Source organism: Phoxinus phoxinus (genome assembly GCF_949152265.1).
Source record: "Phoxinus phoxinus genome assembly, chromosome: 18".
NCBI classification, from domain to species: domain Eukaryota; kingdom Metazoa; phylum Chordata; class Actinopteri; order Cypriniformes; family Leuciscidae; genus Phoxinus; species Phoxinus phoxinus.
Genome location: NC_136893.1, coordinates 12,099,776 through 12,113,022, shown reverse-complemented (window position 1 = coordinate 12,113,022; position 13,247 = coordinate 12,099,776). Strand labels below are relative to the sequence as shown.

At 35.6% G+C, this 13,247-nt stretch overlaps 2 protein-coding genes across 4 annotated transcripts in view; both read right to left on the bottom strand.

Moving 5' to 3' along the window:
- Positions 1 to 7,079, bottom strand: part of atf7a (activating transcription factor 7a) — a 35,008-nt gene extending 27,929 nt beyond the window's left edge. Inside the window, exon 1 of one of the 2 annotated variants that reach the window (XM_079587348.1) lies at positions 6,918 to 7,079. The gene's annotated coding sequence lies outside the window, so the exon portion shown is untranslated. The remainder of the gene's footprint in view (positions 1 to 6,917) is intronic. The other variant, XM_079587349.1, reaches the window with a different exon arrangement.
- Positions 7,080 to 8,257: 1,178 nt separating this feature from the next.
- Positions 8,258 to 12,947, bottom strand: asb8 (ankyrin repeat and SOCS box containing 8). 2 transcript variants are annotated; one of them, XM_079587353.1, is made up of 4 exons: positions 12,528 to 12,860; positions 11,254 to 11,438; positions 11,074 to 11,178; positions 8,258 to 10,311 (listed from the first exon to the last, which is right to left on the bottom strand). In XM_079587353.1, exons 2-4 carry the CDS (start codon positions 11,380 to 11,382, stop codon positions 9,676 to 9,678), a joined length of 870 nt encoding a protein of 289 aa, XP_079443479.1. In that variant the 5' UTR covers positions 11,383 to 11,438; positions 12,528 to 12,860; the 3' UTR covers positions 8,258 to 9,675. The 2 variants fall into 2 exon arrangements, with proteins under 2 accessions (XP_079443479.1, XP_079443478.1); XM_079587352.1 differs by having other exon boundaries at positions 8,321 to 10,311; positions 12,613 to 12,947.
- Between the last annotated feature and the right edge of the window lie 300 nt (positions 12,948 to 13,247).

Sequence of the window (13,247 nt, the reverse complement as noted above, 5' to 3'; positions counted from 1 at the left end):
TTGCAATATAAAAGCATGGGAAGCATTTGAACATTTGTACTGAATTATTTCCAACAAATTCTAAATAAAACCCTTTATTAATCAGACATAATTCTCTTAACATTTCAAAGAGTCTGCATTAACAAAATTGCACCTAAAAAGACAAAACAAAAAAAACGTTGGCAAACAAAAATATTTGGCTGGGGGGAAAAAAGTCGGTTTTGGATGAAACTATTGATTGAAACGGTGACGTTTAAATAGAGCTTTTTCAGCATTTATTTATATATTATCGTGAACAATGTGGATAAACTAAAAAAATAACTGGGTGGATACTTACTGGACACACTTCACATGTACCACCGTAAGATTTTTTTTAAACAATTTTTTTATAACTCCGCCCCATCTATCTAATAACCCCGCCCCCTATATCGTGACTGAATGAACTGAAGCTCCGAACCCGCACAGCAGACAGCAGCTGACCGAAGTTGTGCAAGGGTAAACAAAGATCTTGTTGTTTGAAAAAGAACTAAACACTTATTCTATAAAGGTTCGTATTTTATTTATTTGATGACTGAGACATGTGGGACCTGAGAGAGAGGTCATTTGCCATCTAGTCATAGCCAATACATAGCCTACACTTAAACTGTGCATACAGTAGCATTTCATCTTTTATAAAATTAGATTTTGGCCAAATGTATTTTACAACTCGGAAAAACTGAGCGCCAACAACATACTAGTTTGTAACCTGTTGATGAAAATGTAATGTGATGCCACCCGCGCCGTTTTAATGACGGAGAAAATGCACATTTCGTTAATGGAACTTACACAAAGCGACTGAGTGATCTGGGTAACACATTTCTAAGAAATTTCTTCTTTGATTTATGATTGCTGATACACTTAATTTATTAACATTTAATCATGTTATGGTAATAATATTACATTATGGTTAATTCAAGGATGTTAAAATGCACGTTTTTGCTATCTAGCTAATTTTTGCATCTATAGTAGACCTATTATTCTATAGGCTACTCTCCGCTCATCTTCACATGTATAAATGTAGTTCAACATGTTTTTTTTTAGGGCTTTAGGGCTAAAGAAGCCCTGAAACCCTGTATATCTATATTTTTATTATTATGGTTGTTATTAATAGTGAATAAATCTAAAGTTTTAGAGACTATTATATTGTGTTATTGAATTTGTCATAAAGATGTGACTATTTTCTTGCTTTTATGTATGTAGGCTTACTAAATAATCTTAATATATAAAAAAAATAAAAAGGTAGGGGGTGCCCTTTTTCAGTTTCAACACATGCCCCTCAAAAGGTCTGTGCATGGCCATGCGTCCGCGCAGTTCGTACCGCTTTCTCCTTTCCACAAGCGCTTGCTCTCCCGTGGCGTCTGTCATTGCTATGCAACCATGAACAGAGGCGCGCCTACATTTGAAATAACGAATTTGCACACGCAAAAAATGCACTATTGTTCACGGCCCCTTATGGCAACGTGACATTAGCCTGATCAAAAATATTTCCATATGTGGCTCTTTCCTCCTTTCTTGTCAACAAGTGGATTCTCAGTGTTTTTAGGTGTGTAGAATGAAGTGAATGTCGTGATATTACTGATCATGTGAAGATTTTGAATACATGAATTTGAATACTGAATACATTGTAGGGGAAACACTGCTGTATAATTTGCTTGGCTGAAATATTGATAAAGTTGCAGAAGAACTTTACTATGACTGGTTTAATTTATCACTTGAGATTGAGAACACAACACCATGCCAAGCTCAATTACCTATTATCTAAACATTATTTGCTGAAAATGCTACGTTTTGGCCTTTCTGACACCTTTTGTTTTGATAGCGATTATAGAAACAGGACAGAAAATGATGAGGAGAAATAGGAACTGATACAACCAGACTCAAACCAGAGTTTCCTACATGAGAAGCATAGCTCAATGTGTCCCTGCACTAGTGGCTAGTTGCTAGGCCACGGCTCTGACAACATCCATCTTTGATTGTACAACTGAAGATAAAATCAAACAGCAGGGTTTGTCTATCATCAACCATTTAAACAGGAAGACAGCTGGCAGTAATAGCAGTGCACTGCTTTGGTTGAGTTTTTAAAAATGCAATGCATTCAGGGTCCCCACACCTTACGACCAATCGATTTCCATGACTTTTGCATTTACATTTATATTTGCATTGAATCATTAAGAGGAAGCTTTTATCCAAAATTACTTAGAAATTATGAGTCTTATAATAACAGATCATACAGGAACAACTAGCATTAAACAATAACTTTTCCATAACTCAATAGATTCTTTATAGAGTTTTTTTACAATAATTTTATAGAGACTGAATGTATTAAGAACAATTTATAAGCTAAATATCAAACCATTCGTTCCATTTGATATTTGTATTTGTGTACATTTAAAATGACTACAAAATGTCATCCCTTTGAAAAAAATTAATTAAAAAACATGATGCGCTGCTTAAGCGCCCCTCTGTCTCCTTCTTTCTGGTGCACACCAAAAATGAACCAATAATAGCCTTCTTGGCGCGCCTACTTTTGATTATTTTGATTATTTGACGTTAAATGCATTATACATGCCTGAGTCACTTTGTTGTTTTGTTAAATCACAGCGTGTTTCATGATAAAAAAACATGGCTTTACAGTCCGGAAAAATAGGCTACGCTAGGTTATAGCAAATTATTTCACAGACCCCCTGGCACTTAAGAACTGCTGGTCTACACTGAAGAAAGCCTTTTAGTCTAGTTGATTGATGAGAAAATTAATTGTAGACTAGTTGCAATAAACGAGTTAAGTTTCGTAAGCTCCATGCAACTGCAGCAGCATTGCAAGATGTCTTCTCATTTTTCTACTCTTAATATTAAATCAAAAAACATCTGAACGAATGATACACGGATTCTTTGAACCACCACCACGTTTGCACCAGAAAACTAGTGCAGTGCAGCCGAAATGCACAGTTCGACTTTTCTGAGATCCTCTACTCTTCCCTGAGGATGACCTGTGACCTACTTTCTGTGACCTGAATTTTCCGCAAATTGAATTTTAGAAAAATTTGAAGTTCCAAATTTCTTCTTCATCTTGAAAATTCTAAACTATTTAAAATTCCACATAATATTCAATTTTGTTAGATTACACTTCAATAATTCAAATTCAAATCATTTTGTCATATTATAAGCTCCTTACAATTGGGTCCGACATGAGGACAAGCAGCATCTTGCTGTTAACTTGGATTTCTCCTACTCAGCAGGTGGACGTGTAGCGAGGTCCGGCTATAATCTGCCTCAGGCGTGCACTGTTTGATGCTGTCTGCTAGGAAACTGACAAAACAAACTGTATTAATAGCTCCAGCTGGAGCCAAGAATGAGGAATCTGGTGAGTGAGCTGCCAGAGAGTAAGGGAGACCCCACAAAAAGGGAGCGACAGAAAAGTGGGGCAGGGAGCAGAGAATGGAACGAATGGTTTTGAGGGTGTTCGGTAACTCGCAGGTAAAGGCCAAAGGTGCTGCGGATAGTCTCGGGGATCAGGGGTGCGTTCTATGGCCGATTTGGATTTATGTAACCTTAGTGAACCTGAGCTTTGGAAAATGGAACAAATGAAACTTTAGATACATGTCTGCATGACTGCAGTGTGCCCGGTGCTAAATCCATGGTGAGGAAATACACAATATAGCCCGATGCAATCCCCAGGGCCCGTACTTCGCTAGGAACAATGTGGACCCCCCTCCAAAGTCCCCCTCTGTAAAAAAAAAAAATCTGCTACAACATTGTTGGTCATGCTACAAGTCAACAAAAGCCAAAAGTGTTTCTTCACTCCTACATTTAGCAGAGATATATTAAATATCCACAATATATTGCAATGATTTAGCTGGCATATAGTATTATGAAACTTTATTTTTTTAATGTTGATAAAATTTAAATGTTGATAAGTTGGGGGTCAGTACGATTTTATTTAAGAAATTCATATTTTTATTGAGCAAGGATGCATTAAATTGATCAAAAGTGGCAGTAAAGACATTTATAATGTTACAAAAGAGATCTAGTTCAAAATAAATGCTGTTCTTCTGAACTTTCTATTCATCAAAGAATCCTGAAAAAATGGTGCTCCTAGAAAAATATTAAGCAGCACAACATTAATAACCATCAACATTGCTAATAATAAGCAATTTTTGACACTGAAGACAGGAGTAATGACTGCTGAAAATTCAGCTTTGCCATCACAGGAATAAATTACATTTTACAATATATTAAAATAGAAAACAGTTATTTATACTGTAATAATATTTCACAATATAACTTTAATGTATTTTGACTGTATTTAAAGTATTTAAACTGTACAGTTTTAAAATAAATGGCGCCTTGGCATAGGCTTTTTTTTATATATATATTTTAAAAATCTTACTGACCCCAATCTTTTGAATGACAGTGTATGTAAATAAAAAATAAATGTTGTGTTCCTTTCCTTTACTGCAAAACTGTTTTTAGAACTTTTCACCATAGTTTGCTTCTTGCATTAAAACTACAGTGTGTGTGTGGTCAAGATGATTGATCCTATCCTATAACTGCAACAACAACAACAACAACAGCAAATACACATCAAGATATATTAAAAGGCTGGAAAGAAATATCAAGATATATTGCTGTCGAGTATGGCAATGTCCTGAAAGAGCTGCTAATTATATTATAATTTACATACCAACTAAATTTTGGCATATTTTTTTTACCTATTCTCTAAACATTACAGCAACATGATGGCATGCAAATATCATATTTTAACGATCCCGAAATCACAGCAATCCATCAAGCCTGACGTGTAAGCCAAAATCGGATGAAAACATTTTCCAGCCACCCATATTGTCCATTAATTTTTTCTAAAATGGAGTATCTCCCTCAATCTTTGAGAGCTCTCTCACAGTACTTCATGAGTCACACCTTTTAGAGCAGACCAAATATTACATAACATTAGAAGACCACAGATGCCCAGAATCAACTCAAGTACGGCTGGCAGTTTACCCTTATTGTCTGTTTTTTTGAACAGTCTGTTATTTGGTCTGCTGGAAATTTGAAACAGTATTAGGCTATTTGGTCTGCTCTGTTACTCAATAGATGACTCCGGACAACAGTGCTGTCAATTACATTATCCTGTATAAAACTGTTGCCAGGACAACTTACATAATCAAAACATAATCCTTCATTCACAGTTCACTGACGTTTAATCACAGAGTATGGTTTTAACAAGTCAGAAACAGCCGATTTCATCATGTGAAACTGGCATATGAAGTTCCTTCCTGTAAAACGTCTTAACATTGCATCTTCACCGTGAGCTAGAGCAGATGCCTAATAGCAGAGGTGAAAGCAACAAGCAAGGCTCCGAGCTCTCATTAATCACGTCGCTGTGAAGCAATTATTGTAACAGCTGCAAAAATGTTCACTAGTGCACAAGCAAATATGTCTACTGAGGATGATGTATTATATGGGGACGTACAGTCATTCCAAAGAGTAACATTATTGGAATTCAACAAGCGCCATGCGAAGATGACCTATATATACAATTACAGGTCCTCAGATGTGCAGATGGTGTTTACAGGCACTCTAAGATGGGACATTCACATGCTCAGAAGAAATAAAGTTGATTGTTATCAGCGGCTTTGGGGGGCGTCACTTCACACTACATGTATTATGTACAAAGATGTGAAATGATGCTCACATTATCTTTGTTTTATTTGAATGATATTGGCCAAATACACACAACACTTGGGATAACCAACTGATCAACAGCAGGTGCTTGTTTTGTATAGCATTTATATATCATACAAACAAGCCATAATCAAGTTTTGTTTGTTTAATTGGCAAGCAAATATTGTGATTTAGAATGCTGACATTTGTGTGGGGTTGAACTCTTTTATTTATTCATGACAAAAAAAAATCTAACCTAATCAAATAGTAATTTTAGCATTTACTTAAACCTTTAGTAAAAAAAGTTTAGTTGAAAATATGAAAAGCAGCACTACTCAAACCTCATACATAGGAATGTATCCTACTTTAACTTATGATTGTATGTTTCTATATGTAGGGTAACAAAAATATAAACTTTTTAAGGCAAATGTACAGTTATGGCAACTAAAAACAAAAGGAACGGTTGTCGGGTTTTGTTTAAATATAATTTTCAGACACTTTAATGTGCAATTTCTACCTTTCATGTTGGATTGCTGCATTACACTATAAAATAACGTTCGTTTCTAGTGCCCTCGCCGAAAATAAACGTCGCTAACTATTTAGCAAACCCATGCTAACTTGATGTCTTGCGGACATGCCAACTTTAAAGCCAGCCTTTTCCCGCATGTGCCCGCCCTACTGTTGTTCTGATTGGTCACGCGCACGTCAATCAAAAATATGTAATTGGTGTTTGGCTACAATAAACGTCAATCAAGATTATTAGTTGCGTCTCATTGGCGGACGGAAATTCCACTCAAAAATGGAATTCACGGACTTACAGCGTACAAGCTCATATCCCCTCAAACCCCCCCAAAAAAGTATGCAGAGTACTTTAAAGCAATGAAGTAACTGTGGTATCTATTTAGCCAAATATATAAGTAAAAGTATATATTGACACAAATAAAATAAAAAACAACAACTCCATACTATATAGTAGTAATAAATGACGGCTTGACACTTTTCTTATTCCTAACATTTCTGCCCTCGCTTGTCAAGAGCCCTGAACGAGCTGCAGTGTACGCGCAGACCTCGGTGGAAGACCACTGCCAATCTGACAGCCTCACAGCCGCCTCATTAAAGTTACTCTCGGTCACAGGCAAACCTTTTTGACGAATATAAATAGCCATTGGACACTGTTTCAACTCCGCACAATCATCGATTTCACATTTTTGACAGAATAAGAATGTTTACAAACTTACCACAGCGCCCCTCTATCCCACTCTCTCTCTTTCTCTCTCTCTCCTCTCTTGGAATCTGACACGCCCCTCCCCGTGAAGTATCGCGAGATTTTGGCGTCACACAGCGTGTCTGTGGCGTCCCTCACCTGGGGTGTTTACGATCCTGTCAACTCATTCGTTGGTAATTCCCAATTCCATATGTTGACATTCTTGATGATTTTACTTTCTGTATGATGATACAGATACATAACGAAGAAAGAATTATAGCTCATATATACTCTGACTGTAATAATGTTAAAGATTTGTGGCAAGAACTTGTTAATATGAATGTTGATGTTCTTACTCTAAAATAGATTATTTTAACTTGTAAATAACAAAAAATAAATGTCCAGAATGTATTGTTGCCATCTGTATTTCTTGGGAGAAATTTAATATGCAATTTAATTTGCAAGATTTCTTTGTAAGGTACCAAACTGACCAGTTTAATATTAATATTTAATATTCTCAATATATTAAACAAAAATATATATCACATTATATCTATAACTCGAACCTATTTTTTCCAAGCTTCTGTTGATAAAAACTTTTAATAAAAAGTTTAAATAAATAATCTCAATAAAATATATAAAAAATGATTATAACATTAACATAACTTTGTTCTTATAACAGTGATTCTGCATTCCAATTCTTAATGGCAATGTAGGAAGCAATTTTTATTTGATTTTATAATTCATACCCTAAGATTATGTCACAAACTATGACAATGTTGACAACAAAATGTGGTTCCCATCTCTGGACGTGTCTCTTTTCACAAGTTGATTCAATCCTCTGCTATTGATTAAGTATGTAAGGCAATGATGAAGATGAAAACTGTGATATAAACTGAAGGTGACTGCTTTGAAAGGACAGGAAGTTTAGTTTATTCAGTCCTACTGTAGTTTCCTTCCTGACTGATTTGCATTCTCATAAAGAGGACATCCTGTGCTTGGACAGGAGTTTAAATAAAGCATTATGGAAAACACAAACATTGCTTGCTGAAGTAAGGAACTTCACCGTGAGCTCTTTTCTCATTATTCAATTTTCGATTCAGAAAACAAAAATATGGCTTCACGGATATATATATATATATATATATATATATATATATATATATATATATATATATATATATATATATTTTTTTTTTATCTTAGTACCATACAGCAAATGCTAAAAAAAACAATCAAGTGTACATTTTTGCTTTTGCAGCTAATATAATGAATGTAAAATAGTCTTAATAGATAATGGCTGGTGGTTTAGCTATTGTAACTTGTAAGTAGGTTAACTATGGATAAATAAAACTGAGATGATGTTTCCGTAATGGTTGATACTGTATGTAACAGTCTTTTTCTTTCATGTAATTTATTTATTATTATTATTATTTTACAAACAAGGCAATTGACAAAATTCTGTAGCTTTATCTGACTGTTTTATATCAAGTGGTATTCCAGCGCCCTCTACTGGTAAAAAAATTATACACATAGCTCAAATAATATATAAGGCCTCGTGTCACTGACAAAGCATTTGATATGTACCCTTGATCATATTCACAGTTCACTTGATTTGGGGGAAATAACTGCAGTAAAACGCTTGAACAATGCATGAAGTATTTTACTGGTTAGTCTGCATGCATAAAACTAGATGTAAGCACTACATACTTCTTAATCAAGCAATATAACAACATCAACAGAGAAATGAAAATAGAGCTGCAAAAAATATCTTGGGGTTCACAAGATGTGACACAAGTGTAGACGTCCATTAATTTAAGACATCCCATTTACAATTTGCCAACATTTGGAATGATCATGCTAACGTGACACTAAGGCTGAAAGAAAATGAACATTCCCAATATTGACACAGAAGATTCTTGTTAAGGTTCGTAATGTTTTCATCTCAAACGTAAAAGCACAGCTCATTTTCTGCAATCACTAGCACCAAAAAAAATGTATAATACAGTCCAACACTCTAAATGAGAGAAATATGTATCATGAGAGCATGAAAGTGATAGAGGGACAGAAAAAGTGAAATCCAATAAAGTGTTCTCTCAATAAATCCAATACATTGTCCCACTTCAAAAAGTGAGGGATTAGAAAACAAATGTAAAACAATGTTGTTTTTGTGGCAATTTTTTTTTTTTTCAAAAAGTTTCCCAACTTTTCTAGGAAGAACTGGTCGATGACTGGGAATCCTCATAAAATGATTTAACAAAAATGTTAATATTTATTTTACTTTAAAACTTAATCTAAAGGCTTCAGTTATTTCCTTTAAAAACATCAAACATTACAGCATAAATAAAAAAACTAACTTAAAGAAGTTTGAAACACAAAAATGTAATATATGATTAGAACTCTTAAGTGCTGTTAAAGTGTTGTTTTGTTTCCACTGCATTTACTTGTAAATAATATTTTTAAATAATTTTGTGTCTTTGCATTTAGAATATTTCACACCTGTTGCTATTTTAACATTATGGGTTCATAATAGCATTATCGACATCTCTCTCCTACCAGATCACAATTTCTCTGCACCAAAGCACATAATCGTACTGCAACCCAAGTCTGAATTTGCTTGATGACATTATAGCTACAAAACAAAAAAAACTAAATAGGCAAATTCCTCACATATTCACTCACTGTATATGGACAGACACACTTTCAGATTGCAGTCTGATTACAATCACATGTTCACATAGACAGAAGACATCCATCTCCTCCATGTCTGACATTAAAGACAGTCTTCTCGCTCAGTCTCTGAGGAGCACATATTCTTTCACTGACTCAGGAAGCGGGAGCTGTTTCACCGCAGACGGGAGGTACTGGACTCCCAGGCTATTACGAACGGCACAGCGCGCCAAGGCTCGCAACGAGGGCGGCTGGGCTACCAGGTTAGTGAGCCGAGCCAGTAACTGAGGATCTTTAGTGAGCTCGCGCGGTAAGGAGCCGTCGGCCCTGCGGATCTCGAACCTCCCCGCGGCACGGCAAAGCAGCTCCAGGCACTCTTCCTCCTGTTCCGTGCCCAGGCCCCGAGCAAGCAGCGCCACCAACCGCGAGATGGGCGTCTGGCCCTTTAGGTTGGTGACGTGGACTTGAGCGCCGTACTCGAGCAGCACACGTACACTCTCCAGGTTGCCCTTCATGGCCGCCCAACTGAGGGGCGTGTCGTTATTGTAATCGCGGACATTCGGGCAGGCGCCGCTCTCCAACAGGGACCGTACGCACTCTGGGTTATCTTTGAAGGCGGCCCAGTGCAGTGGGGTATCCTTGTTTCCGTCCAGCGCATTTGGCTGGGCCCCGTATTCTAGAAGCAGCTCCACACATCCCTCGTCCTTCTCTGCTGCGTAATGCAGGGCAGTGCGATTGTAACCATCCAAGGCATTTACCTATGTGAGAAATTGAGATGGTATAAATATTCTATGATATGCATGTTTTTAATTTCTGAATTAAAATTAATTTATATCTTTTTTGGGGGAGCATAAAGTAAAAAAAAAAAATGTTGGGGCGATGCATCTGTATAATGATATTATAATGACGGGAAAAAAACACCACATGAAAAGATTGAGATTCTTGAAAAGAAAACCTTATTAACGGTAAGTAGGTTGTCAATGTACTACTACTATTCTTTGATAGAATCTTTGAAGGTTAGAAATGTCAACAGAATGTCTTTACAGTTTTTGAAAACACTCGGAATAAAATTAATTTCTTTAAAAATATATATATCTTACTGACCCCAAACTTTTATACAGTTGTGTATCTATAGATTTTAACAAAACGGTTTCATTTCTTATTAATATTTGAAAAGCTTTTGTTTGGCAAATCAAAGTCACATGGTGCAACCAACTTGCAGGATGATATGCAGGAAAACAAAAAACAAAACAGGAAATGATGAAGAGGACCATAGAGAGGACCCCTGCACACACTCATGATTGACAATCCAAGTGAAGATTTTTTGACCCATTTATGACAATAAAAAGTTGGTTTAGGGTTTTAAAATATTGTATGGGGTGACTTCCCAAAAACAATGCTATTTATAAATTAATTATTTCTGATATTTGTAAATAAATAATTTCCCCTTTACAAATATTTAAACACTGTCAAAACGCTAAATTTAGGGCAATTGTTGGTTTCTAAACTATATGATGTACCTCTGCGCCTTTCTCCAGCAAGAGCTCCACACAATCAGCATCAGCCACCATACAGGCACAGTGCAGGGGCTTCAGCGTGCCATGCATCCTGTTCACATCTGCTCCCTGTCAAAGGATCACATTTTCATTCTGAATGTGATATACAAAACAACTTTCTAAAGCTTTGGTAACACAACTTACCCTGCGTATAAGGTCTTCCACATTATCATGTGGGAAGGAGCGAATGGCCGCTATGGTTCGAATGAGCCTTTCCGACAATGAGTATTTGCTTTGAATACTCTGCATGATGTACCACATAGTAGAGCTCATGTGGAACGACAGGACATTTCACCCAGACTGGGTGACGCCACACCGAGATGAGATGGCTGTGAAAGTGAAAAAATTATATTAACAAGAGAATGATGTTGACAGAACAAATAATATCTTTCTTTACATTAGGAATCATTATTCTTTTTGATACCAATTTAGTATTTAGTACTGGTTGTCAATGAGCATGTTCTTACAGTCACTTGTACAATTAATTTAATGATAATAATAAGCTGACAATTGTCAAATTATATAGATGTCAATAAATATTTTAAAAATTAAACAAAGGATACAAAAAATATTAAAATTATATTTATTATTATTTTTAACTTGACAATTATTCAAAAATGAAATAAAAATAAATAGATGCCAATAAATGAATCTTAATAAATTAATAAATAAAAGATTAAAATACTAGTACACCTAATCATAGCCTACTAGTACTGTTTTTACATTTGCCTGTAATTTAATGTAAAAAACAAACAAACATTAATTGCACCCATTTTACATAGCCTACATTTTTTATTGTTTCATTTATAGATTGTTGCTTTTATTTATTTAACCTTTCACTTCTTAAATTTCAAAACTCTATTCATTCATTAATTTATATTTGTCCATATGATATGAGGGTAAATAATGCATCTCTTGAGTCTTTAAAACACTTAATTCATTTATTTATTTTTAATTTTATCAAATTGTGGTACTCCTTCTAGGTTCAGGTAATACTCTGGTGGGTTAAATGAAGCTTCAAAATAAATTTATTCTGCGTGTAGCAGGTGCCTGACACACTCGACCCAGTCTTATAAATGTTAATCAAAATATGGATACAGCCAGGGTCATGCAGATAAATAAGGCAAATGGGCTGCTTTCTGTTCGTCCCGTCTTGTTGTCATGCTGTCAACAAAAGGTCGCATGACAGATCAGCTAGCCAAAACAAAACAAATGAAGTCTAAATCATGACAGCTTAATAGTGCTAGTAAAAAAAAAGTCTAGTTGCATATACAATAACGTCAAATGTTTTCAAAAAAGAAAATACAGTGTTGTGCTCATGTTTGTACTCCTTTCTGTACGTGTCCTACCGTAGTGAACTAACGTTAGCCGTTTGGAGCTAGTTTCGACACTAGGGACGTGAAATAACATTTTCTTACCTCTGGATCTTCTTAGGTGCAAGTGCACGAAAAAATGTGAAACGTAAAGTGTGTAATCGAAGACGATTAGGTGTTTAAACGGTACCTGCACGGAGAGGAAACAGCTGCAGGTTTGGAGCTAATCTGCCAGTGTCCGTCCGCTCGCTCAACACAAACACAGTGACGTCATGAGAGGAAGTGAGAAACAATTTTAAAACGCCATTTATCCGTTTGTTTTCATTGGCGAGACACATTTGTATCGTGTAATTGCGGCTAGAAATACGGCTAAAAAAATTTATGCGCGCCTATGCGAGAGGCCATTCTTCACATACCGTTCGTGCCAAATATAGACACGATGGGCCCTGTGCTGAGGGCCCCTGACTGAATGTCACTTTGTCACTCAGTGAGTGCACTCCCACTGTTTCCATGTTAACTTTCCCAAAAGATACATAATGCTTAAAATTAATTAAAATTTGCCCTTTCAAATGGCAGTTATATGAATTAGTCAACATAAAGTAGTGTTATGTATGCATGCAATAATATTATATGATAGCCTTGAATGAAAGAAAGAAAGAAAGAAAGAAAGAAAGAAAGAAAGAAAGAAAGAAAGAAAGAAAGAAAGAAAGAAAGAAAAAAGAAAGAAAGGAAGCCACAAGAGTTACTAACAATAAAAAATAAAAACCACACGACATCCAACAACATTATAGACATAGAGGATACAGAAAACAGAAACAGAAAACT